This window comes from Diaporthe amygdali (genome assembly GCF_026229845.1).
Source record: "Diaporthe amygdali strain CAA958 chromosome Unknown NODE_62_length_164125_cov_65_766172, whole genome shotgun sequence".
NCBI classification, from domain to species: domain Eukaryota; kingdom Fungi; phylum Ascomycota; class Sordariomycetes; order Diaporthales; family Diaporthaceae; genus Diaporthe; species Diaporthe amygdali.
The window spans coordinates 18,730-43,813 of record NW_026517082.1 but is presented as its reverse complement, the minus strand read 5'-3'; the positions used below and the strand labels follow the sequence as shown (position 1 = coordinate 43,813).

At 51.8% G+C, this 25,084-nt stretch overlaps 9 protein-coding genes across 9 annotated transcripts; 5 read left to right on the top strand and 4 right to left on the bottom strand.

The window, feature by feature from the left end:
• Window positions 1–168: 168 nt before the first annotated feature.
• On the top strand, window positions 169–3,002 carry J7T55_010964 (uncharacterized protein; the record flags this gene model as incomplete). Its single annotated transcript, XM_053135987.1, has 2 exons — window positions 169–697; window positions 1,180–3,002. The coding sequence occupies 2 exons, from the start codon at window positions 169–171 to the stop codon at window positions 3,000–3,002; spliced, it is 2,352 nt and encodes a 783-aa protein (XP_052986371.1).
• A 245-nt stretch (window positions 3,003–3,247) lies between these two features.
• Window positions 3,248–4,684, top strand: J7T55_010963 (uncharacterized protein; the record flags this gene model as incomplete). Its single annotated transcript, XM_053135986.1, has 1 exon — window positions 3,248–4,684. One exon carries the CDS (start codon window positions 3,248–3,250, stop codon window positions 4,682–4,684), a length of 1,437 nt encoding a protein of 478 aa, XP_052986370.1.
• Window positions 4,685–5,344: 660 nt separating this feature from the next.
• Window positions 5,345–5,739, bottom strand: J7T55_010962 (signal peptide-containing protein; the record flags this gene model as incomplete). The annotated part of the gene is made up of 2 exons (XM_053135984.1): window positions 5,345–5,386; window positions 5,518–5,739. The coding sequence occupies 2 exons, from the start codon at window positions 5,737–5,739 to the stop codon at window positions 5,345–5,347; spliced, it is 264 nt and encodes an 87-aa protein (XP_052986369.1).
• Window positions 5,740–7,102: 1,363 nt separating this feature from the next.
• On the top strand, window positions 7,103–8,176 carry J7T55_010961 (alpha-N-arabinofuranosidase 2; the record flags this gene model as incomplete). Its single annotated transcript, XM_053135983.1, has 1 exon — window positions 7,103–8,176. One exon carries the CDS (start codon window positions 7,103–7,105, stop codon window positions 8,174–8,176), a length of 1,074 nt encoding a protein of 357 aa, XP_052986368.1.
• A 930-nt stretch (window positions 8,177–9,106) lies between these two features.
• Window positions 9,107–9,971, bottom strand: J7T55_010960 (uncharacterized protein; the record flags this gene model as incomplete). The annotated part of the gene is made up of 2 exons (XM_053135982.1): window positions 9,107–9,495; window positions 9,557–9,971. 2 exons carry the CDS (start codon window positions 9,969–9,971, stop codon window positions 9,107–9,109), a joined length of 804 nt encoding a protein of 267 aa, XP_052986367.1.
• A 2,224-nt stretch (window positions 9,972–12,195) lies between these two features.
• J7T55_010959 (nkyrin repeat protein) lies at window positions 12,196–14,232 on the top strand (the record flags this gene model as incomplete). Its single annotated transcript, XM_053135981.1, has 5 exons — window positions 12,196–12,543; window positions 12,663–12,976; window positions 13,040–13,068; window positions 13,353–13,600; window positions 13,666–14,232. The coding sequence occupies 5 exons, from the start codon at window positions 12,196–12,198 to the stop codon at window positions 14,230–14,232; spliced, it is 1,506 nt and encodes a 501-aa protein (XP_052986366.1).
• Window positions 14,233–16,529: 2,297 nt separating this feature from the next.
• On the bottom strand, window positions 16,530–21,026 carry J7T55_010958 (uncharacterized protein; the record flags this gene model as incomplete). Its single annotated transcript, XM_053135980.1, has 13 exons — window positions 16,530–16,765; window positions 16,840–17,434; window positions 18,198–18,326; window positions 18,397–18,730; window positions 18,791–19,257; window positions 19,369–19,473; window positions 19,571–19,585; window positions 19,863–19,924; window positions 19,984–20,202; window positions 20,272–20,287; window positions 20,346–20,614; window positions 20,807–20,954; window positions 21,024–21,026. 13 exons carry the CDS (start codon window positions 21,024–21,026, stop codon window positions 16,530–16,532), a joined length of 2,598 nt encoding a protein of 865 aa, XP_052986365.1.
• A 572-nt stretch (window positions 21,027–21,598) lies between these two features.
• On the top strand, window positions 21,599–24,315 carry J7T55_010957 (uncharacterized protein; the record flags this gene model as incomplete). Its single annotated transcript, XM_053135979.1, has 5 exons — window positions 21,599–21,995; window positions 22,075–22,989; window positions 23,071–23,654; window positions 23,922–24,246; window positions 24,296–24,315. 5 exons carry the CDS (start codon window positions 21,599–21,601, stop codon window positions 24,313–24,315), a joined length of 2,241 nt encoding a protein of 746 aa, XP_052986364.1.
• A 12-nt stretch (window positions 24,316–24,327) lies between these two features.
• On the bottom strand, window positions 24,328–24,705 carry J7T55_010956 (uncharacterized protein; the record flags this gene model as incomplete). Its single annotated transcript, XM_053135978.1, has 1 exon — window positions 24,328–24,705. One exon carries the CDS (start codon window positions 24,703–24,705, stop codon window positions 24,328–24,330), a length of 378 nt encoding a protein of 125 aa, XP_052986363.1.
• Between the last annotated feature and the right edge of the window lie 379 nt (window positions 24,706–25,084).

The window sequence follows — 25,084 nt, the reverse complement described above, 5'->3', positions numbered from 1 at the left end:
TCTTTCGTCTTCAAAAACCCCAAGTGTCCTCGAAACCCTGTCTTGATCGAATGTTTCAGTGACTACTGGCAAATAATCTTATCCGGTACCGGACGTTGCGAATTCTCAATGGCTTCGAAACTATGCGTCAGCTATGGTGACCCTGCCCTCACGAGCTAGTCCGATTGTATGGATCCTGTCAGCGCTCTTGGAGCCGCTGGCTCTGTCATCGGGATAGCAGGATTTGGCTTTCAGCTGTCAGCCGCTATTTATCAGTTTTACTCTCAGATTGGTGACGCCAAGGAGAGCTTGCAAGCTGCCGTTGACGGAATCGACTCAACTGTAGTGGCGCTGGATAGGATCCACGAATTTCTACAAATCGAAGAGGAGAATCTCAAAAAGGGAAAAGGCCTACTACTCTTCTCCAGTACCGCCATTCTGGGCGTGAAAGACACAGCACACAAGTGCCTGGCCATATTCTGGAGGATCGAGGCAACGATTACGAATAAGAACGGCCCCAAATTTGAGAAGGAGCTATTGGACAGGCTTTTGGCGCTCAAAAGGGATACAGAAAATAACTCAAAACAGCCCGTTTTCGAGATTGATAGCTCTCTCGCTGAGGCGGCTTCCTCCCTACGGAATCGGTTTCGTTGGACTTTCAAAGGTGACTTCTCCAAATTGGAAGGATACAGCAAGCGTCTGCAACAATTCCAATTGAGTTTGACTCTTATGTTCTCAGTCGTGTCTCTTGGAATCCACCAACGTTCACATCAGTGAGTGACCTGATGTCCCACAACTTTTCGGTCACAAGCTAACATTGCTGGAGACAAGAAGACTGGAAGCAGACTGTCGCGTATAATTACATCCGCGGAATCGCTGTTCAGGGAAATATTCACTCCATCGCGGCACAGTTTTCCCATAACAGAAACCCTGACCAGACATCAGTCAGTGTGATAAATTTTGGTAACAGGAAATCCGGGGGAAAGCAACGTGCAAAGAAAGGTCCTTCCGAAGGGAGCCTTTCGTTTGTACCAACGATGGCTCAACGAAAACGAACGTCCTCCCTGCCACCTGCAATTGGGTCGCGTTTGCCTCCTAAGAGTCACTTCCATCCCCATTCTGGAGAGCAAATGAATGAAGCCAGACCATTCTCTACCCAGACTCAACGCCCACATTCACCCCCACCCGTCTTACGAACAGCCACAGGCCCAAACAATGCTCGCAGTTCTCAAGACGAGCCTCTAAGGATGACAGTTGCACCCGAGGAAGACAGGGGCGCGGGAAATTTGGGCCGGTCGATGAGTCGCGGGCGACGCAATAGTGAGAGCATGAAGCCTGAAATAGATACAACACGTATCCCAGGCAATCCTCGTCCTCACTTGAAGAAGTCGACAAATACAGTTCCCACCACTGTTGGACAAGAGCAGGACAAACTCAGACGCGAGCTCGAAGAAGCAGGCTCTACAGACCCCGTTCAAATGGGCGCACACCAAGGAGCCTCGAGACCCAAATCATTCACTACAGACTTCAATTCGGAGGGCAGTGCAACTGCCGTGCCTGAAGCCCAGACATGCGTCTACATAATTAAACAGGGCAAGTCTCATGCGATTCCATACCGTCTTGAGCCTGGATTACGTGATACAGTCAACGGTGCCTTGCGCCTCCGCCAATCTCAGAAGTCAGTCTACAAAAAGCTTGCTTCTCTGAGTCCCGAGAACTTGGCTGCACTGCAGGCGGTGCTTGACGACGGGGGATCCGGACCCCAGACTCGGCGGTTGGTGCAGCTCAGTATTTCGCAAAAGTCCTCGTTCCAGATCGGGGGCAGCAAGGAGCCCGCAGTCATGGCAATCGTGGAGGATCTGTATCCGCAGCGACCTTGGAGGGATGATGGACAGAGCGTCTGGGAGAGTGACGATTATTCCGGTGGACCACCAACGTATCCTAGACGGCTTTCCCTTGGCGATCGGAATCGCTTGGTGCGCAGAGAAATTGGACCACAGTTCTCTATACGTCCAGGACACAGCCGTCAATCAAGCCTCACCAGGAACCGTCCCCATCGCGATGTACAAGACGTGTCTAAAGACATGATGGATCGTGATGACTACCAGACTGCGCTAACAACATATCGAGTTTGGATCATACAGCAGCACTCAAGCCTCAAAGAGTCCCAATCGGAGACACAGAGCTGGGCAAGATGCACGGTGATAGAGGACATCCGCAACCATGACGATATTACTCAACGTCTCCTTATCCTGGACAGTAAGCCCCCATCAGTTAACATGAAGAGACTATCGCTCCGACCAGACCAGCAAACGCAGATTGCCCGCCTTCATGAGACTATTGTCGATGGCGAGAGCAGTCCGGAGTACCAGTGGAATCTCCGACAGCTGGACTTAATCCGCTCAAAGTCAAATCCCTTCCAGCTGGTCCCCTCCGTCACGGCCATTTTCGTGTATCTATCGAGAACTCCGCGAGCGCATGTCGACCTTCAGCATCTCTTTGAGATGGAGCAAATGCCTGGAGATGATGACAGCCAGACATACTCATCAATGACCAATAATGCCCAGCCATTTTCCAGGCCTCCACTTGCGCCACAGTTCAACAATTTTAATTCCTACAATGGTCCACCAAAGTTTTCTCCTCACTTTCCAAATGGACCACCGCCTCCTCTTCCCCCGGCTTTCCACTCACCACCTCCTCCGCGGCCCCCTGATGCTCCAGATGCTCCGTACAACCCTCACGGGCCCCCGGACGGCTATCCACCGCCAGGAGCAAGTTTCAACAACAGGGCACCGTCACCACCACGACCTCCACGTCCTGAGGTAGTAGACCGCCGAAGGTACGAAAGCTCCACGGAAGAATCCACAGAGTCGAGCTGGTCATCTGCATACTCGGACCCTGACGACGCGGGCAAGGAGCACCCGAAGAATCGCAGGACTCGCATCGCGGCGCGTCTTGCATCCAAACGGGCACTGATCGATTTGGGATATCCCTTTATCGAAGAGGCAAGCTGCCACAAATGAATGCCAAAACCTGCTACGAGACTTAGCTAACTATTTTACTCATAGGGTAACACCGTTGTGGTTCTCAGGGCCCTTAACCAGGAGCAAATGCGTGACCTACTAAAGCTGAGTGAAGATTACAAGAAGGCTGAGGGTAGTCTGCCCAGCTGATAATCTTGATTTGTTCTGGTCAGTGACTAACTGAGATTTACGTAGGTGACTTGAGGGCTACTTCAACGGATCAGAAGAGAACTCGTCGCAACTCGATGGATGGGTTTCCACAACCACTGACCCTGCGGACGAGGGCCATAGACCGCAGATTCATGGACCGTTCATTTGAAAGGGTACACACACATAACGACGCAGACAACTCGTTGGATGTGGCATCGACTGACGCAGCCGAGGGAGGTGCACCCAGAAGATTACCTTACCAGCAGCGCTCGCTGGCAAACCACCCGACTTTGCGCCGCAAACCGTCCGAACTGCACCTGCGGTCAAATGCCATCGCACGGCTGGGCATTCCTGAAGCGGAAGCTCGACTGGCACTCGAGGCTTCTCGCGTGCGCGGAGGCCTGCACCGATCCGTTTCGGATCTTGATTTGGCCGATCGACGGCCGTTCTATCCTTCTCAGTTCGACAATGTGCCGTATGACCCTAAACGCAATGCGGATGACCAGATCATCAACCAGCTTCTGCTGGACTGGACGCCTCAATGGACAGGTGCACCACGCGGGAAGGGGCCTCGAGACATGGGAATGGGCCAGGAAATTATGAGCGATGACGAAACCGAAGATTACGAGGGACGAGAGGATCTGAGCCCGTTCTCTGTGATCGAAGACGACTACTATGGCTCCTCCGAACACTCTACCATCAAGGGTCATATTTTGAAGACGCATAAGGACAGGAAATCACCGGGATCAGTGCGACAAGCGGAAGCTCCTGCAGAAGCGCAATCGAGAACTAGAGTCGATCATCAAGAGCAAGTAGACAACGAGCCACGCCTGGCTTGGGGTAATGATTCAACCGCCGAGATCGAAAGGTTGGAAGAACAGCTAGCCACGCTGAAGTTCCAGAGAAACGCGAAGAGGGCCGACATAGGATTGCTGTCCAAGGTGCTCAATGTGAAGACGGAGCGCAGAGCCGGAGAGCGGCCCGCTGGCGAGGCCGCGCAGACGATCAGGCCCGCAGACCTCACCACATCCGAGCAAGACGATGACACAGACCCCTGCTCCGGGCTACAGATGCCTGCGGTGCAGCGCCGAGTCACCATGGACGAGGTCGAAGACGAAGCCGATACCAAGAAGACCACCCACAACCACCCACCGTCCGAGGCGCAGGACAGCGATGACGAGATCACCAAGCCCGCGCGCGCGTCGACGTTCCCCACCGCCGTCAAGACCTCGAAATCAGAGCTGGAGTGGGCGCAACGGGTCCTGCAGGACAGTGCAGCGCTCTCGGAGCCCACTGACCCGGGGAGAGCGGAGATTGAATTTGGGTCTCAGTCACGGAGGGATGTCAGGGCCGCCCGAAGGGAATCCTCAAAGCGTAGGGAGTCTTCGAAGCGGCCTGGGTCGGACCGTGGGAGGCTTCAGAAAAGGACGGCGGACCAGAAAGTGCAGGAATGGAGGGAAAGGCAGAAGTCGCGTGTCCGTTCACCTGAGAGACCGGCTGGATTTGAGGATGACAAGCAAACGAGGCCATGACGTGACGACCACCATATGACATGATAACGAAATATGCCAGGACAGAGCAAGTGAGCTTCTCTGTGCACTCGACTAATACCTCATCTGTAGATAATTGTACAACGAAAGAACTGCTTTTTTGGGTCCATACATATGTAAATTCATGCTAGAGGAAGTTTAAAAAAAAATGATCACCTTATCAGAAGCTTCTTTATGATAATTCTTGCTTTGGGGTTTCTATGGCTTAGGATTGGTCAAGTGTGTCCACGGTTCTCATTCCAGACCACTACATAAAATGCTACGTAGAATGTGACTTGAGGTTGTCTTCAAGGTGTTTTGTTTGCACGTGGGCAACCCATGCATGGACGATTTGTGTGCTTATTGCTAACGCTACTCTCATCAGCCAAATACCCCCTTTTCTGCTGTAACAGTGGATTGCTGCTGTCAGCGGCTTATAAGCGCACAGTGCCCTTTTATCCCTAAATCAACTATGAAACTAATGTAGTTCTTCAAAAAGTGGAAAAAAAAACGAGTGTCTTGAAGTGAAACCTCAAATCTTGCGCTATCCAGAACTTGACTTGTCTCTCATCTGGATGCACACTTTTCCCACGTTCAGTCCCCCCTTCAGCAAAACTGGATCTCAAAGCCACCAGCTCTTAATAGGATACATGCGCCCATCCCCTAGATCCACACGCAACCAGTTCCGCGCTGGCCACAAACCATCTGTACACAGGTGATCCTCCATTAGCCAATTGTGTCCAAGGAAAAGGGACAGATGAGGGGTTGTTGTGGTGAGAACGGAAACCATTCATTGGCGTTGTGAGATATTGCGGGAAGAGAAATGGGGAACTTACGACGTTCGGGGATGAACCGGGGCAGGACCAGAGATCACAGGTCTCCGCCTGGCCACTGCAGCGGCAGTTGGTCTGCCCGACGACGCTGCCGCCGTTGCAGGCAGGGAGGATCTGTCCGCAATCGACGCGGGCCTCAAGGGAGTGGGAGGACTCCAAGTTGTTGGGCATGGCGAGGGTGCCAGCGGCAAACAGAGCGAGGACGGGGATGGTGAAGAACTGCATTTTGGAAGATGTTTTGGTTGTAGTGTGTGGAAAGCGTATTAGAGTCTGTAAAATTGAGTGTCTTGTGTTGATGGAGATGTGTGAGGATGTCTGGATTCAAAATGGAGAAGACTGCGACCTCTTAGGGTTTATATAGATATTCAATTTCAGTACTGTCTCTATTCTCTTCATTACATGTTCACTGCCGAGTCGAAGGGAGAAGCAGGGCACGGCATAGCGGCGAAGCACAAACACGGAGTCGCTGGATGCCTGGTCACAGCGTATGGGCGTAGCACAAACGCGGGTTCGCGAGAAATGAGAGCAAGGCTGCATGAAGATCTTGTCTCCATTCCGGGCATATTTTCAGTCTCTCGTCATCTTCTACGAGGTGCGTTCTGCAGCCAAGGGAGTCTCACGATAATTACCTCCGGTACTGACTCTGTTTGACATGTCTTCGTGCTTGGCCCGAAATTAACGGAGGATCCTCTTTCTCAACGCCGCTTCCTAATTGATGATCGGCCTTAGAGTTGCTCACTTGAGTTTCATCTTGCAAAGAGTATGAGCGGCGAGAGCGAGGAGCTTTCGAGAGTCCGAGGCTTGTATTTTCTCCCTTTCAAACTTTCAGCTACGAAGATCGCAATGTCATGATCCCATTAGCCAAGATCAATGTACTTAGTTGACTTAAGTCTCTAGGTGGTATGGGTTTGCTTCTGTCCTACTTCCAATATGTAAGTTAAGCGCAATATGCAATTGTGAGTTCATGGAACTAGTTCTTCCCGAAACTGTCACGTTTCCCAAACCTTATTGCCATGAGTCTGGATATCTGTAAAGTGAACTTGAGATTCAATGTTTCCGGGCTCAATACCCTTACCTAATTGTGTTAGTCGCCTTGTTCTCACTATTCCGATCTCTCACCCCTTTACTAGGGCTGACGGAAGTCGGCACCAGCTCCACATTCAGCCAATTTGCCCAGGCCATCTTACCTGCGGCCGTCGTATAAGCAGTACTCACCAATCAAGACGTCTCCATTGCGCTCTCTGAGGCCACCAAAGGGGGGCACAGCGTCATTAGCAACAACGAATGGTGGTGAGGTCATCACAGGCGGCCCGCCTGCGGTCTACTTGCATTAAAGCACCATGTTGAATGGAGGATTCGCTGCGCCAAGATGTCAGCTCAGTCATCTATCGTGGCTTTTATGGGGCCGCAGCAGGCTACAGGATAATCCTCTCCAGAAGAATGATAGGGTGTGGCGTTCTCGCAGCTGCTGATGCCGATCTCAGGTCTGGTGTTGAAAGGATAAAATCCACGAAGGGGACTCCGTTCGACGAGAGAAGTTTTGGGGAGACAGTATGTTCGATATATCCAGAGACAGCAATATTTGAAAATGTTGAACACATTTGTAAAGTCATATTGGCGGCAGCCCACCGCATTGCTGCTCGCAGTAGCCGCCGTGCTTCTCTGCCTCGCCGACTCCACGCTGGCGGTAAAGGTCAGAAACGGCGCCGATCCCACAGCAATCCACGTCGGAGACACATATTACTCGGCCGAGTCTGCCGACGGCGGCATCTACGTCCGCGCGGCATCATCCCTTGAAGGCCTCGGCGCATCAGACGTCCAGCGGGAGAAAGTCTGGTCTGATGACGCCGGCAGGGGGGCCATCTGGGCCCCGGAGCTGACGACGGACTCGGGGCGGACCTTCATCCACTTCTCAGCCGGCGTGGACGCCGCTCACCGCATGTACGTCATCAGCGCCGACTCGCCCTTGGGTACTTACTCGTCTGAGTCGAAACTCGCCCTGCCGGACGACCAGTGGGCCATCGACGGCACGTTCTTCGTGTTCGAGGGCCGGGGCTGGTTCGTCTGGTCCGGCTGGGACAGCGAGAGCAACAACGGCGAGCAGAACCTGTACATCTGCCGCATGAACAGCCCTACGGAGCCCACCGGGCAGCGGTTCATCATCTCCCAGCCGCGCGAATCTTGGGAGCAGGGCGACAGCCCCCTGATCAACGAGGGCCCCGAGGCTGTTGTGGATCCGAACGGCCAGCTGCACATCGTCTACTCGGCCAACGGCAGCTGGAACAATAAGTACTGCCTCGCGGACCTGCGGCTGCGCAAGGGCGGCGACCCGACGTATGTGTGGGACTGGTACAAGTCCAACGGCTGCCTGTTCGGCTCGCATCAGGACAGGATGATGGACGGCTGGGACGCGACGCTGTACATTGATGGGCCTGGCCATCACACGTTTGCGCTGCCAGATGGCGATGTCAATGAGAGCCCTGGTGGAACCGGGCACATCCCTTTCATGTTCCACGGTGTCGAGAAGGGCACCCCGTATAGCTGGGATGCTCGCGCTTGGTTCACTGGTACCTATGTCTGGTGGAGTCAAACCACCTACAGCCGACAGAATAGTCCTGGAGATGCAATCGATACGGGTTATAGCTTCAAGTTCTTTGAATAGTCGATGGAGCTTTGGTCGTTTTGCGTCACTGGTACATTGTGACAGCAGGTGTTGATCATTGGAGTAAATATTTCACTGTGTAACCATTACTAAATATATCACTGCAATCTACTGGCTGCGGCGGCCCGTTCCGTGTGTTACACTTTTTATCCCACGAGGCTTGTTCTCGGAAGGTCAACAGGAACGGTGCATTATTCAGCCAAGTTCCTTGCACACATAGAATATATGCATATCACAATCACTGTGGCAATTCACTTCACTGCAGTGTTGGTAACACATATGCATTAAATTCAATCTGGGTAGATTGACTGTTTGCTGTTTACCCGAAAGAGGCAGACTTAGAGAGAGGTTCCGGCATCAGGCAGACCTACAGCAGTGACACAAGGCGATATATGAGAGTAGTCGATGATTCCACTGGTTTGTGGAACAGGTGTACCTAAGTAGTAATGCGATGAAAGAGTAAGTTAATATGTGGATTCATTCTCGCAGCTGTTGTATTTCCGTCCCGAGCGAGACTTATATTTTCAGCCAGCTCAGCATACAGGCGCAATCCTTGCTCAACAGTAACTCACCGTTGTTGAAAACGGCACCTCTCAGCCTTCAGGTAGGTGGAAATACAATGCCGTCTCCTCATACTCTAAAACGTGGTTACATTCAAGCGCTTGGTGACTGCAGTGAGCGGCCCCCTTGGACGTCGATACTCTGCTTCCTTTGCCCAGAAAAAGAGGCTCTGTATCAGTGAGATCCATTCACGACCGCATGAAAATCAGCTTAATAGGCATTTAAAAGTAAATAGATCAAGTTGATATGATCATATATGTCATTAATTTATATACTGCCAACCATCAACGCCGGCGGGCAAGTGGCGTGTTTTCTGTGGTTTCCCGACTGGATGCCAATTAATGAATAAGAACAGACACCATGCATCCACTAATAGATCAGCTGGTCATCATACGCCCTCACTCCCTCAAGGTAACTCAAGACCTGGTCGTAGTCCTTGCAGACGTGAGTGGCATCCCAGCCGTCGGAGCCAGAGTTGTCATCGGGGAAAGTGGTGGCGTGGCCCTCGAGTGCGGTATCGGCGGCGCAGGTGATGGCCTGCCGCATGTAGGCGATGCAGTGGATCATGTGCCAGTGGTGGTCGTCTGGGATGGGGTGGCCCGAGGACAGGCCCGAGTAGGTCTGGGCCATGGCGAACAGGCAGTGGATCTGGTGCGTGACCGAGGTCGTGAACACCGTCATGCCCTCGTACCAGTCAATGGGCTTGGGCAGGTCGTGGTACTTGTGCGTGTCGTTGACCCACTGGAAGCCCATGCCCTCTGTTGATTATCTGTTAGCATACTTGACGTGGTGACAAATGTAACACGAATGTATACGTACTTGGCATCAGGTTGTTCCACTTGTTCAGGGTCTCATTGGTGAAGAACTCGGACGTGTTCATGGGCGCGTAGGACGTGTCGTACTCAAACCGGGCGAGCTTCTGAGGGAACCGTGGGCCGACGCCGGTCATGTCTCCCAGCAGCTGCCACTGGTCCTGGACGGGCTCCCTCATCTCGTTGCGCACCAGCAGGGCGACGATGATGAGCAGCAGTGTCGTGTCCAGCATCCACCGCGATGACCGCAGGATGCTTGATAGTTGTGACCTCTTGGACTTCCTCTCGTGCTGGTGTGCGCGCCATGACTTCTCCTCGCCGATCAGCGACTCAACCTCTGTGCTGGACCTCGAGTCGTCGTGGTCGCTGTGGTGGTCATGCTCCCCTGTGAGCTGCACGTTCTCGTACTTGTGTGATGCCATGGCGGTTGATGATTAAGAGTGGTGGGAATGAGCGTCGTCAGGCAAGTCCAGTTGCCTGTTCACCGTCCAGGGTGTGCCTTTGAAGAAAGAAAATAAGAGAAAGGAAGCACCGTCGAGGTGGTCGTCGAAATGGTCGTCGATGAATTTGTCGATGGATGACACCCTTTTTCGCGATGGCAGAAAAGAGGAAGAGAGAGTAAGAAAGCAATTAAGCAAGTAATTGATGTTTAATTGGCGCCATTTCGAAAACGAACGAGAGCGAGACGCAGAATTGGGGGGGGCATAGCAGATCAGTAGCAGGGCAGCAGAAACGCCGTCTCCAGGAAGGGGTGTGTTCTGAGACGAGGTTTGGATGAGGCTCAAACAGCATCTGTCACACCAAGGGGGGGTTTCTGGGGGTCCTCGCCCTCGCCTCGCCCTGCAGCAACCCCCAAAACGGCATGGCCCCAAAAAGCTCAGGCGAGCCGGCCGTCTCAAGGCCTTGTCGTGTCATGTTGCGTTGTGTTGTGTTGTCCATACATTGAACAGCAGTATACTATACTGTATAGTATGTCGACCCCCGCAGCAGATCAGGCCAAGGCGATCATGACAGGTGGATCATCACAGTCTATTGGGTCTCGTCGGCAATGATTGACGATGATTTCACTCGCTTAAAAGAGGATCGATCACATTTGGGGTTTGGCGGTTAATCGGCAATGGTGAGGGGTGGGTCAAGGACCGGGGGCTGGGGCCTGTGGGCCCAGGGTTGGGGTTCTAACTGGCCGCCAATAGTGGGGCAGAGGGGTGACCCCTTGATCGGTACGTACCCACACCAGCTGGCAGCCTCACAGCTTGCAGCTGCTCCCACTTGGCATCTGTTGGGACCAGTACGTACCTCAGATTCTAAGCATGCCCAGCCGAACACTATCAGGCCTCGCCTCTGTCTCTTTCCTATCCACACGGCATCAGCAGATGCTACTATTCATCTTGGACCATCTATGTCTGACTGACCTCAGCAATTTTGTCCAGGTATGACATTCTGAGAATTTGAGAGAAGGGACACAAAGAGAGAAAGTGATGGACTATATCTGTGGAGGCTCTTCCTTTTCATTGATGTTCCTCGGCCTCAAGAGACAAGCCACTGCATCTTATCTTATCTAATCATTGAATCTTATCAGGCCATGTCGAAAACTATTTCGACTTGAAGCTGAGACATATCCACATCTCAACTCAGTCTTCATTCTATATTGCAGAGTACCGTCTGGTGCCAATACTTGACACATCGCATCATGTTCAAGGTCCTCTCTTTGCCTTTTAGTGTTTAGTGCTAAGTGGTTTGTATGTATTTGTTCATGAAATCCACCTCCGATCGCAGACTACTCACTGCTAGAAGCGAATCACTGCTCCAGGATCCAAATATCTAACGATTTAGGACACTTATCGCGCAAGACATACTTTCGAACCTAAAGTGTTTCTCATTGAGCACTGGATGACAAGGTGCTCGAGCCTACGGCTAGTAATTATGATGGAGCTATCATATGCGCATTGAACCGAAAAAGCTTATGACACTCATTTGCTTGAAAGTCCATTCACTCCAGCCGCGTGATCGAGCTGCACATGGAAGTTTCTTGGGGGCTTTGTGCGTTTTGCGAAGCTTGAGGGTCAAATTGTGTGCACCGCGGGTCTTGGATTGAGAGCTACGAGATATTAGTACGCAGTCTGGCTATATAATAGTAGTTGGCCATATGACAAGCCTATCAATAGGATGCCCATACTAAACTGCTATAGTGCGGTGATCTCGCCATAGTCGTCACACTAAGAACGTTTGGCACATGACTTGCTTGTGGAACAATGAAGAATCTAACTGAGAACTAGCCAAGTACTAAGTAAACAGGATGTAAGTCGGTGTGAATTCAATATTAAATAGAACTTCATGGTCATCAGATCTGGTCTCTGGTATGAGCAGTTAGGGCTACATCGTGATTAGTCTCAATACTGCCCCATCTAAAAGTGTCCTTGCCGCATCACACGAGCATTACGTGCTCTACACTAGTACTCGATCTATGGAAATAGATAACAGATGTTAAATCTGCTGGTCTCATTAAAAGGGAAAGATACTCCCCTGCTTTCATGCTTTCCCGCAAGTTGTCCACTCTGACCCTCCTTCCTATCACTGATCAGATCCTGTTAACTCTCATCCCAACTCAAATCCAACCATTCACACTGACCTCGCCGTACCATCACAATGCGTCTACCCAGACCCTGGACTTTGTTCCAGGCGTTGTGCCTTGTGGCGCCTCTCGCTGTCCAGGCAGCACCGAACCCCGACCCATCTCCCGCCCCCGATCCACTGCTGGTCCCTCAGCCAGTTCCTGAACCCGAGGCAAAAGATATGGTCGTTCCAGCTGTTCCTGCACTCATGGGATGGATTGGTTCTATAGGCGGTCTCTTAGGGATTATATCTTTTACGGAAACCTACATCACCAAGATTATTAACGCCATCAATAAAGAGGTCAAGAAAGCCGAGGAGAAGAAGGAGAAAGCACCGTGGGCAGTCGCAGTCGCGGTTGGGCTTGACGGCTCAGGCTTAAAGGTACAATTTGTGTATTGCGGAAAACCAATACTTGAGAAACATTGCCTTTTACTTTCCCGATGTGCGAATAGACAGAATGGAGGCCACACTGGTTCGCTAACATTGAACTTTACCATTAGGGAGCCCAAGGCGACTTCCCCCAGGTCTGCTTATGGAACGCACATGGCCAACTGTTAGGCTTTAACAAGCAGAATCTCAAGTTGTATACCAAACACAAAGGCAAAGGGGAGTTTGAGGCTTCACAAGAACGGCCAGAAGGAATGCCTGAGATCCTGAACGGCGGATTTCAGACTGTAGCAATTCCTTCAGCACCAGGCCAAGAGGGTCTGAGGGGCAACCAGGCAGCATATGTTACCATGATCAAGCGGAGTTTTGACGCCATCTGTGTGGCATCTGTTCACGTCCAGTGGCCGGACGGGACTAATTGGGCCTTGTAAATCACCTCTGAGCTCCGAGAGTCCGATTTATCCGGATGCGCTAACATCCATATCAACAGTGACGGAACCTGGGGCCGTGCAGCGAACAGTATGTATAAGCCCTCTCCCGCTGTGGCTGCCAATTCGTATTCTATTGCGATCTTCCCGAATTCATAGCTTCGGGTTCAGAGGCAGGTGACTAACTCATAGTAGTGTCGTGGTATTTCAGTCACGTTTACGACAGCGATGCGAGACAGCGGGAATGTTTTTGGCTAGACCATCGCGGAACCTTGAAGCACACGCAAGATCTAAAGGAAGAGTACGTTGCAAGACCTGTAAGTGAAAGTTGGGGGAATTATCCGAAGGCCCCTGGGTATACATGGGCCTCTTCAGTCATACCAGAAGACGGCATCCCAGAAGGAGACCGCCTCAATGAAGGGATGCGGAAGAATGAGGTGGATCAGTACCGTGTCCCACTTGGAGTCAAATTCCACCTTCCGTCATATAAAGTTCCGAATTACGGAGACAGGCTCGACGACTTTAGCTTGGACGACTTTGTCTTAAACCCGGCAAGGCAACTTTGGTTCTACAACTCTTTGCGAAAACGAGTACGCCGCGGCAATCCGGTTCTCCCCCTCATGGTAAGCGCTTCATGATACTCTGTGCCGGATGCAGCCTACTGACCCACGTCGCGTGGATATTACAGCATCCTCATGAAGACGTCGCCCAACATAACCCTCGGCTTATCTGGGAGGATGAGTTCGAACAGGACATACCCGTGGATTGCTTAACAGACTGGTATTACGACGAATGGGACAAGTTCATTAATCCGGCCGACGGGGACAGGTGCAAATGGGCACCATCACTTCCAGAAATTCTGAATGACCGAATATATCTACCATGTCATCCCTGGAAGAGAAATGCCGAAGACGACCCCGAGGCAGCCTTTGCCACACCACCACTGCAAGAGCGGCACGCGCGCACCCTGGTCAACGACAAGAACCACCGCGGCGGCAGCGGCGCCAGGGAGCTCTGCGAGAGCCCCCACTCGGTCGGGCCCAGCTACGCAAACCACCTCGAGCGCGTCTTCTGCCACATGGAGGACAGGACGCTGTGGCCCTTCTGCGACAGCGCGGCTGGGGTCACCCACGGCTGCTTCGACACCGAGTCGGAGGTCCTGGTGGTGGAGAACGCGCCTCTTGCCAAGCGCACCGTCTACTGGGATGCCATCGAGGACTGGGATTCAGGCGAGAGGTCCAAGAGGGCTGCCTGATCGGCGCTGATGTCCCTTACGGACAGGATGCGGTGATGAAGGTGGCTACGGAGGTTGTTTGATTTTCAAGGTGAGTGAGGCCCGCTCGATGGGTCTAATTGTTGCCACCTCCGTATTCGGTGATAGGTAAATGACACTCCCTGCTATGTTCGTCCCAGCCTGTTGTAGGAGTGAGATGAAACTGGTGATTCCCTGGCGCATTTCCATCGTTTGGAGAGCAAACACCATACACTGTGTCACGAAAGTTTGGTTCGGATGATGAAGCACAAATACATGGCTCTAAGCAAACAGAGCCTTCATACAAACACGAAACTCGAATGAGAGTAAGACGAGTAAATCAAAAACATAGTATATTAGTGTCAAAGTTATCTTGAAGAAAGCCACAGAGCATTCACTAGTTACCTGTTTCAAACCAAAGCGAATCATGTCACATTCTCAAGTAGTATTCACACATCTTTGTCTACCGTTTTTCCCGACTTATCTTTCAATTCCCTACCTACGTACTTGACACTATCTGATTAGTTGCAACAGCAGTTTCTACGGTCATAGCCACACTTGTCGCACGTGTAGCCGTAGCCGCCGCTACTGCACCTGATACTTGCTCGGTTCATTCTGTTTGTTTTGCTTCAGGCTTTTTCTTCGATTTCGATGTGAATGTAATGAGTCTCAGAGAACGCGGTTCGTATTGTATGTTTCGATGTCTATTGCCTGACGTCGGGACTGAATAAAAGACCATATGAGAGTAATTTAAATAGTTTAATTGGCTATGGTTTATGGTCCCCTGTCAAGGAAGGCTATTCCGAGTGAGACGCCGCCTGAGGCTGACTGATCTATCTTGCCATGGCCTTGGGGGCAAGTCACAGAAAATACAAACAGAATTACAGTCCTATGTAACGGAGTCAGTCTTTGAAAAAGGCTTGCAAAAATAACGAGTCTGGTCACCCATTCAGCCTCACGAGCTCTTCACGACTCACTCGAACCAAACCGTCACGGTCCCGTTGGTTTAGTCCTTGCACCAGCAGTCGCAATCATTGGTGCTAATTATGTAAGTTGGGTGATTAACACCATGTTAATAGACACAAACGCAGGGAAGGTACATACTCAGGGTTCCAGGACATGCTCTCAGCGTATGCAGCACCAACGCACTATGAAGATTACAGTGTTAACAAACCCTGTGCCAATGTTGAACGTCGGCAGGCACTTTGAGACGTCTTTGGTAGCAGGGTGGACTAACCGATCCAAAGCATTTGCTGTCACACTCAGCGAGGGTATTATCGCAGTTGTTCTAGATTCCTGGGTTAGTGATGACAATTTCCCTCGAATAATGCTCACATGTGCAGTCATCATAAGGGGGGCAAGGCAAGAACCTACAGATTCCTCTCCGAGAGGGTTGCCAGTGTTGCAGTGTGCAACGAGGGCAGCGGAAGAGAAGCCGGCAAAGGCGCCCAGAACAACAGAGTTAAGAAACTTCATGTTGATAACTTAGATGGAAAGAGTTGTCTTGTGTGCAAATACGCAAGTTTGATGGGCGAAGCCCTCACCTGATATATATCCCCATTCATCAGCGTGGTTCATGACCCGTTGAGAAATAACTTGATCTGGAGACCTGGAGACCCGGAGGCCAAGCATCCAAACGAGCTGCCATCTCCTCACGCGAGTCGCAACATGGATCGAGACTCATGTACACCAGGCTGCTCGTCATGGTCCGTTATCTTGGTTATGTGCTTGGCTGCTCAAATACAATTACAATCGGCAGAGTCTAAAATTAGGGAACAGGATTTAGCAATAGACCGGACCAAAGCGCATAATTGAGATTTTATCTAATACCTCTCGCGTACTTATCAGCTCATGTGGATTAAAGTAAAAAGAGGAGCCCGCTTTCCTAAAGGAACTCCTGCTGCTAGTCAGACTGTCGTCCTTTCTGCCCACTGCGGTCCACATGGGGCCGAGTTAATAACATTGGCGACTCTTGAGCTACGGGCTCCCGTACGACTTACCACTTCGGTTAGAAATGTGAGCTGGGGGCTGCTGTTTGGTGTCTGGCTGTTGTGTTTGTGATTTCGAGATGAACATGATGAAACGTCGCAGAATCACAAAGATCGAGGAAAAGAGGCTTCACAGAGATTTCGGTGCGCTGATTAATGAAGCTTCCATGATCTTGGCCCAAAACTAAGTGCGCTTACAAGAAGCGTGGTGTAGAGGTATAGTTTACCAGAAGTTGGCTCAGCCGTGGCCCAATCCCTTCAAGTCAATCGAGCTTTCCGAATGATGGACTTGTTGACACTAGCTGGCAGCCATCAATTGTCGCTGCTGTAGCCACCATCGCTATATCCTCCATCGCTATATCCACCATCACTTCCATAGCCACCATCGCTCATGTAGTCGTAGTCGTCATACTGCTCGCCAGAGTCAAAATCGTTTCCGTATTCATCCGAATAGCCGCTGTAGTGGCTGCCGTAGCCGCAATCACTGCCAGCTTCATCGTAGTCATCCTCCTCACTCGCCGCCTCGGCATTCGCCATCTCCTCGCTCGCTTGGTCCTCGCCCTCATGGTCTCCACTCTCTTCCTGCTCGTTGTCCTCCTTCTCCCTTCGTCGTCGCTCTCACCATACTGGCTGCTCGGCGGGGAGGGCGGACGATCGGACCACTCGTCCGTAGACGAAGTGGGCTCCTGGGCTGGTTGGGCTCTGGGGTCGCTGCTCGAGGAATAGTTGTCATCATCGCTAGAAGAATCGTACTGGCGATTGTAGATTGGCTGGGCTCGTGACTGCGGCTGGGCGTGCGGTCGTCGAATATGGGTCGGTTGAACGTAGGTCGGCTGAACGTAGGTCGGCTGAACGTAGGTAGGCTGAATTTGAGTTGGCTGAACATAGACTTGCCGAGTATAGACTGGCTGGGTGTTTCGCTGCGGCTGTGCTAATCGGCGTCGCGCTGTCTGGGGTCCCCGGACTGTTGTCTGCGACTGCGGCGGGGCTTGAAGGTATTGCCGCGGCTGGCTGGCTCGTTGACCGATTTGAGGCTGCTGTGATTGACTGGACCGGTGGGAATGCTGCTGGGCTGGAGTGTAGCGTTGACGCTGGGTAGTTTGTTGCGATGAGGAGGTTGCCACGCTCAGTGTTCTCGACGAAGAGGTATCAAGCGAGGGCTCATTCTGCTTCGTGAGCTGGGTGTTCTCTCGATTCGTAGACTGGCGGTTATTTGGCTTGTTTGATTGGCGGCAAACATCAGAAAAGACGTGCTTCATCAGCTTCGTACGAGATTTATACTGTTTGCCGCAATGAATACAGGGAATAGTTCGTCGAAGGGGTTTCTTGGGCTTGTAACCCTCGATCTTACTGCTCGAGGCCATCTTCAGTGCTGTTGCGAGAAAGGATTGACTGACACAGCTGCAAAAATGGAGGCAAGGGAAGGCAGTAATTGATTACGGGATTGAGAACTTCCAAAACATGCCTTTAAATCAAAGTCTCCGTGACTCACCGATCTAATTGTTCGCTTAACAGTATTCACATGCGCCTTTTTGGTAACTTTGTCATCTTAAGGATTCATTCAATGTTCGGACGATCTTCGATGCGGCACCATTGGAAATGGAATTTGATGCAATCAAGGCCATCGTAAGTATCAACCGTTCAACACCTTTATATGGACAGACTGGTGTGTTGAGAGAACAGACAATTTCTGTGTTTGCTTTTTTCCTCTAAGTATTGGATACTGTGTGGTTCTAAGAGACTGTAACATGGGATGTCGTCCGCTAATGTCGCTACCATGGTTGTCGATGCTTCTCCTACATGTCCTGCTGTCCGGTTCCATTCTTGCCGGGCACAGTAATAGTGTGTATCCCAAGGTAGATGCTCAAAGCCCACATGGTCGGTCGTATTTACCTGTTTCCACAACGGACGTGTATGGCTCATGCCGTTGTAATATGATTTGAATCAAGCCAGGAATGATGCGCTGAGTAGTGCCCTTACATCCACATCAGAGAGGAAGTCAGAAGCCCCTGCAAAGTTATCGAAATAGGCCGAGGCATCAAAGTCGTTGCTGTTGTCCAGGACTTCCATGCGAATTTCTCCAACAGATGTCTCATAGTTATTGGCAGCCTGCTCAAACGTAAAGCATGAGCCAAAGAACGGAACCGACTGGCCAGAAATATCACGCAGCTGCACTCACCATGTCTTTCGCCGCACCAGCTCCCAAAGAGGCATCCGGTGTCGTGATTGCAGGCGAAGTTGTCGTCTGTCCCATGTTACCAGTCTGCTGCGAAGCACCAGCCATAGTTGACGGCGGTGCAGGAAGCTCTTGCACATATCGTCTGGCAATGTGCGCGAATTCGCTCAGGTGGTTCCCGGGCAGGGCTCCGGCGGACACGTGCTCAAGTTGGCTGAAGTGGCCCGACACGATATCCAGGAGGGTGAGGTTGGCCCGGGTATCGGCATGGTATGGATTCTGGACGATGAAGTCGAAGAGGATGAAGAGTGCGGATAAGGGCATGATGCCGAGGATGCTGTGGGATATAAGCAACGTCGCGCCTGCTTGCTATTGGGCAACCGGTGCTATTACTTACAAGATTGGCGTGTATGGCTCGACATCTATGAAGCGTGTGAGCTCGATGACTGCTTTGGCAGCTTGTACTAGTCTGTGGTGGCACTCTTCCTGATGGGTCCCGTGGTCGCCGCCGAGTCGGAGGCTTAGGCGCTCTAGAGCTATGACAAGATGATGATAATAATAATGCGTCGACAACGCGATATGCTTCGTTTTTGGATCAACGAGGTGTGTATGGCGTAGAGGTTCCTGAGGCCGGAATTCGACAGGCATCAAGAGCCGCCACTTTTCCAGAGAAGTCCGGACATTATCAATGGCAGCGAAGTGCGATGTTGCTGGGCGTGTGGATGCGCTGACGGAGAAGAGGGCCTCGTAGGTGGTGGAGAGGATCCGAGCAAAGCGGATGGACGATAGGAACCAGTCGTACTCGCCCACGGTAGACGCTGCTGCCAGGGGAACCGGGCATCCGATATCATAGTCAGCGATGACCTACCACGGCGTGTCAGCTTGCTATTTAATGATTCGAACAAACGAGGAGTGAGGCCGGACCGAGGCTCGCCTGGCTTGGAAGCTTTCCTGCTTCTCCAAGTGGTATATGACCCAGAATGTTCGGCAGCATTCTTCTTGGTTCTCTTCGATTGCGGATGTGTGATAACGTAGGCGGAGCGCCATACATGTCGCCTCAGCAAGAATTGTGTGGTTGACCTGGAGATAACACGCGGTTAAAGTAAAAATCGACTGTTATGATGTATTAACTCGGTGGACTGGGCTGATCCTGGTATTTCGGGTCTATCAAACTCACCATCGCTGTGAGAGCCTAAGGGAGGGAAGAGCACAAGTCAGTCCCATGCTCAGGGACAGATTCTGGGAGGATATGGACATCGCCGAACCTGAAGGGAGGTCAGAGAGTCGCCCAGATGCTTTGTATCTGCAACAAAGCTCATTGCCACTAAGAACAGATCCCATGCTTTGCCTTTCCCTGGTTCAAAAGAGCCTCCTCCATGGCATTGACATCCGAGAGCTAGGACTGCGTGGTACAGAGCTGAGAATTGGGGAGACTCATCCAACATCGAGGGCAGGCAATCACTGCGGACCTTTTGCTCGAATGCATCTTTGTTCAGGAATGGGAAGGAGGCGTGAATATGGCGGAAATATGCTATTATGTGTTAGTCGATCTTCGAGTGATCTCTACTGTCTATCATGCATCGCGGATACCCTTGATGTAAACAGCCGCCTCGTCTGCTGATACCTGGACGGAACGTAAACCAGGTACCAGGAGACACTGGGAAATCTCCGTGTCGGTCCGTGTGAGCAGACGTGATCGTAAAGCGGTATCAATGCCCACGACAAGGTCGCGCAGCTTGGAGTTGCCGATTCTTCGGGTCAGGCTGTCGACTTTGCGGTCCGAGAAAAAGGCCAGTCCGGAGCTGGTCGCTTTTTGTTGATGTCAGACAGACTATTCGAGGACATGAAGAGGGCAAGGACTCTAGGTACTACACATACCACGTCGCTCATGTGCCTGCAGATCCAATCAAAATCAGCAAGGGCTTGCTTAATCTGAGGAAATAGTGATTGACCTTTAGAACTGAGAACTCGTCATAGAGCACTGCTTCACTGCTGGATGGGTTTTGCAGTAGGCGATCGATCAACAAGCCTTGAGACAACTGCTCTTGACCTATAACGCCGGCAGGACTTGGACCTAATGAACGTGGAGTCGCAAAGTCTAGATGTAAAGAAGCTGTCACCACGAGGTCGTGTGCAAAGTCGAGGCAGTACCCACCCGGTTCCTTGGGACGAAATCTACGCTGAGTGATGCTAAAGCTGCAGGGCTCCTTGCGTTTCTTCACTAGCAGGTGAGAGGCGCACTCAGTTGTACTTTGGAGACAAGCGAATCCTTACGATACAATGGGTACAAATACCCGGTCCTGGGGAACCGGAAGGGCTGGATGGCACTATTTCTCCAATCAGCATGCCATGCAACAGATCCCTTCGCTGCATTTTTGACCCACAGAAGCCAGGACGAGAAGGCTATACATACAGAGGCAGCGGACTTTCCGTTGACGACATTGGTCGCACGACTTGTTGAGCTTCGAGCGGCGCATGGCCAGACGCCGCGGTCCACCGAGGTCCGACTTCAACGTTGCCTGCGGGACTCGCAGTGTGTTGGGTGAATGACAGGCTCCGGACTATCAGGAGAACTTGTAAGGACAGTCATTCCCGATTGCAGCGTGCCACAGATCACAGGCGACACTTACCATTGCCGTGTCATGTTCAGACGGTTAAAGCAAGCCTGCGCTCGGCCCGAGAAAGCAGAGAGCCAACACTTGGACCACTTCGGACCTCGGGGCTTGGCAGCGAACCCCTTTCAAAATCGCTGGGAAGACGCTACTGTCCATGACCAGACTCGGTGAAGGGCAGCTCCGAGTCCCTGCGCAGGGGAGCCGGCCATGCACAGAGGTGCGACAAATTCAGTGCTATGATCCATACTACCTCTCAACCATCCAAACAGAGAAAGCTAATCATGGCACAGCTGCCCAGATGCAGGCATAAATCAGCCAGTGCTGGTGGCGCAGCATGGCGAAGCCAGACCCGAAGCAATACCCGGAGACTCGGCGACATAGGCCCTTCGCAGGCACAAGATAATTTCGAGGCATCCGGGATACAAATGATCATCTTGTCCTGTCCGCTTCAAGATGGTCGCTCTCTTTTCTTTTAGCAACTGTATATGACACCCACACTTCACAAAGTCAACATTATTTGCTTCACCTCCCATACCGGCTCCTGTCTAACCTGTCCTTCCTTCCCTTGTATCTCGAGAGCGAAGATTGCTATGTCCTTCTTGGTCGGATATGTCATCAGCTTGTACAAAGGCTCACAAGAAGCCAGTTCCCGGCACACAAACATTGAAGATAGGAACGAGGCTGGCGCTGCGTACGAGCTGATGCATGATACCAGGCACGAGCCGGGACGGACTGCTGCGAATGTCTCTGGTGTCAACACTTCACCAGTCGACAACGATGACATTTGTGACGCGCAAACGACGACTCGATATACAACACCCCATACTGATGGAGTGAAAGAAGGCATCGAAGTGCGTTCCCCGGAGAGCGTGAAGCGACGGAAACACAAGTATAGAGTATTGTTCGGCCTCGCCTTGCCTTTTGCGCTCCAATCTCTCGACACCACTATCATTGCATCCGCTCTGCCCTTCATCGCACAAGATTTCGGTACGTCCGCGCGAAGCTCACTGTGGTCGAGAAGTTAGATGCACATAGATGGGCTAATTACTTCCTACACCGACAACAGAGCAAATTAAGCAACTGAACTGGATCATTTCCGTCTTCAACATGACGTCGGCCGCGTTCCTCCCCTTCTGGGCCCAAATTGCTGACGTCTTTGGTCGCCATGTCACGATACACTCGACTATATTGATCATGGCCATCGGCAGCGCCATCTGTACCGGCGCCCCCACTTCACAATTTGGTGTCCTGCTCTTCGGAAGAGCTCTACAGGGTGTTGGCGCAGCCGGCGTCAATGTCACCGGACATGTGATCATGGCGGACCGTGTTTCACTCGAAGACTTCGCGTGGAATTGGACTCTCTCTGCCGTCGTCTCTGCCGGATTCTTTGGCATTGGCCCCGTAGTCGGCGGCCATCTGACGCAAGTCAACTGGCGGTGGTGCTTCGCTATCAACCTGCCAATTGCAGTTGTTGGAATCGTACTAATAGTCGTCGTCCTTGGGAAAGACCTAGTCGGTCCGCAGCCCATCCCAGGAGTCACACAGGTACAAATGTCAACGCGGGCCCGACGGCTCCGGGTTCGGTTCTCGACCGTTGACTTTGGGGGCCAGCTCCTGTTCCTGAGCGGTCTCACCTTGCTCATTCTCGCGTTTACCTGGGCCGGAGGTGCTTACCCCTGGGACTCAGTCCAGGTGCTGGTTCCTCTCATCATTGGCGCTGGCCTGACGGCGACATGGCTTGCGTACGAGTATCTGATATCTCCGCCTCACTTGATGTCTCGCCTTCTTCCGCTCCAGAAGGCGATGATACCATGGGAGTTACTCCAGCAGAAGAATGTCAGGCTAATATTCTTCATCAATTTTACCATGGGAATGGCAATGTTTTCAGTCATGTACTTTATGGATCTGTACTTTGCTCTCCTCGGCTCCACTCCGAGCGAGGCGGGCAAGTATCTGCTCTACTATCTGCCTGGATTAGCCGGTAAGTCATTTCTAACTAAAGAACTTTCTCGCTTCCTAATGCAGACAAGACCCCATCGAAAGCTGACAAGACATGCCACAGTGGGGGCATATATGGCCCAGTATGCCACCAACACATGGCCCCGGGAGACACTTCCACCGCTGTTCCTCGGCTCAATCACCTCAGCCGTCGGCATCACCGTGCTGGCTTGGGCCACTCACGTAGGAGAAACGAGCACGATCCTGGGCATGATGGCGTTGACGGGGCACGGCGTCGGAATGCGGATGAGCCCAAGCGCCTTGCACGGGCTCGCCTTCTTCCCCAATATGACGGCCCAGATCACCTGCCTTGTCTCGCTCGCCGTGCCCCTGGGGGGCACAGTGGCGCTGACAATGATGTCGACGGTGTTCAACAACAAGAGCGGCCCCAATAACCAGCACGCCAAGGAGGGTATCATGTACGCCTTCGTCTCTCTGATCCCCTTCATGTGGCTGTGTGTCGTGTGCACGACGTTCTTGGGCAATGCTTGGATTCTTGGTGACGGTGGGCACGAAGTTGCATACGGCAATTATTTCTGGAGCTGGGCTGTCGGCGCTGCGCTGCCTCGGGAAAGGCGGGATCGCGGCAGCCATTACACCACAGAGGAGGAGGATGCGGGCGGTAGTCCGCGTCCGCGTCCGCGTCCTGTAAGTTTAGCATAAAATTAGACGCTCCTAGCTGTAAGTTTTGAAAATTACGACATTTTATCAAGCAATCAAGTTCGAATTTCATAAAGCCTTTCTTGGTCAGGAGCTAGAATCCCCAGCTTTGGAACAGACAAAACTCATTGGCAATAGTCAATTTCACATTGTAACGAACACTGTAGTAATTTGGCGCAAAATGCATTGAGATCTATGTAGTCTTATAATTCCTCTTGATGCCGATCGCTAACAGCTTAAACTACGGTGACGCAGGGCGCTTTGATCTTGTTCCGAGTGATTCAAGGCTTTACAGGGCTGGCACGAGACTACGTAACATCCTACCCCTCCCTCTACATTAATGTGAAGGCAAACATCGACAGGCCCACCACCGTCCATCCCATTGCGTTCATACGCACCGAAGGAAAAGCGCCAGACAATGGAAAATCTACTCTCCACTCGACCATAGGGTTGAAATCGCCAGCACAACTTACGGAGCCGGTGACCCTTGGCATTCGGGTCGCGTCATTGCTCTTCCGCATGGCCGCCTCCACAAAATCCACGACGTCAAGGCTGCCGATCCTGTATCCAATATCAGTTAGTCTATTACCTTTTAGACACACGATGGAAATTTTCTGGGGGAACCAAAGGCGGGGTGGGAATGGGTTAAATGGCTTAGACTTTACTCAAAATACGTATTCAACCCGTCTTCACGAGCGACGGTGAATTCACATGTGCCGCGATTGCCAAGATCGGCCACCATTCCCATCTTGTTGTAGCCGTTGACCTTCCAGTACCCAGGTCTACTCTTCAAGAAATCCACGAGCTGTTGGCAGTCCTCCTTCAGAATGTCGTCTTTCCCCTCCGTCTTGGCGTCCGTGTTGCCGCACGTTTCTTGGCCATCATCTAAATGGTACCATGTCAGTGATCTGGCAAGTGTGTCTGCTTCTGTGAAATTGAGCATGTCAATGCTGTGGTTTCCCGACAGAGTGGAATGGTTCTGGGCCTGGGTTTCGAAGGCAATGATGAGTGGGATGAGGAGTGTGTTTGTTAGCTTCATGTTGGGACTATGTTGTTGAGCTCTGTACTCGATAGCAGTTTGGTGTCAGATGGTAATTTTAGGGTTATTCTTTGCTTTCAGATTGAATCGCTATTTCAGTTTCAGGATCTTTGAGCTCTTGACCGTCTGGGGGGTTATTTATAGCAAGACCGTCGACCTGTCGATTGACCGGCACTTTAGCTTGTATGCATCTGAAGCTCGCATTCTTGCTGTGACAGACGATGTTGTCCCTGTCACATGCTTCTGGGCATTGCTATATGAGTCGATGTGACAGTTTTCCAATGCAGACCTGTCTCTGCGTCACGCCGTTCGGCTCTGGGAGGAACCTTGAGGGTCTAGTGATTGAGTGCAGGAGCTGAACTGGCTGTCTTCAAGCAAT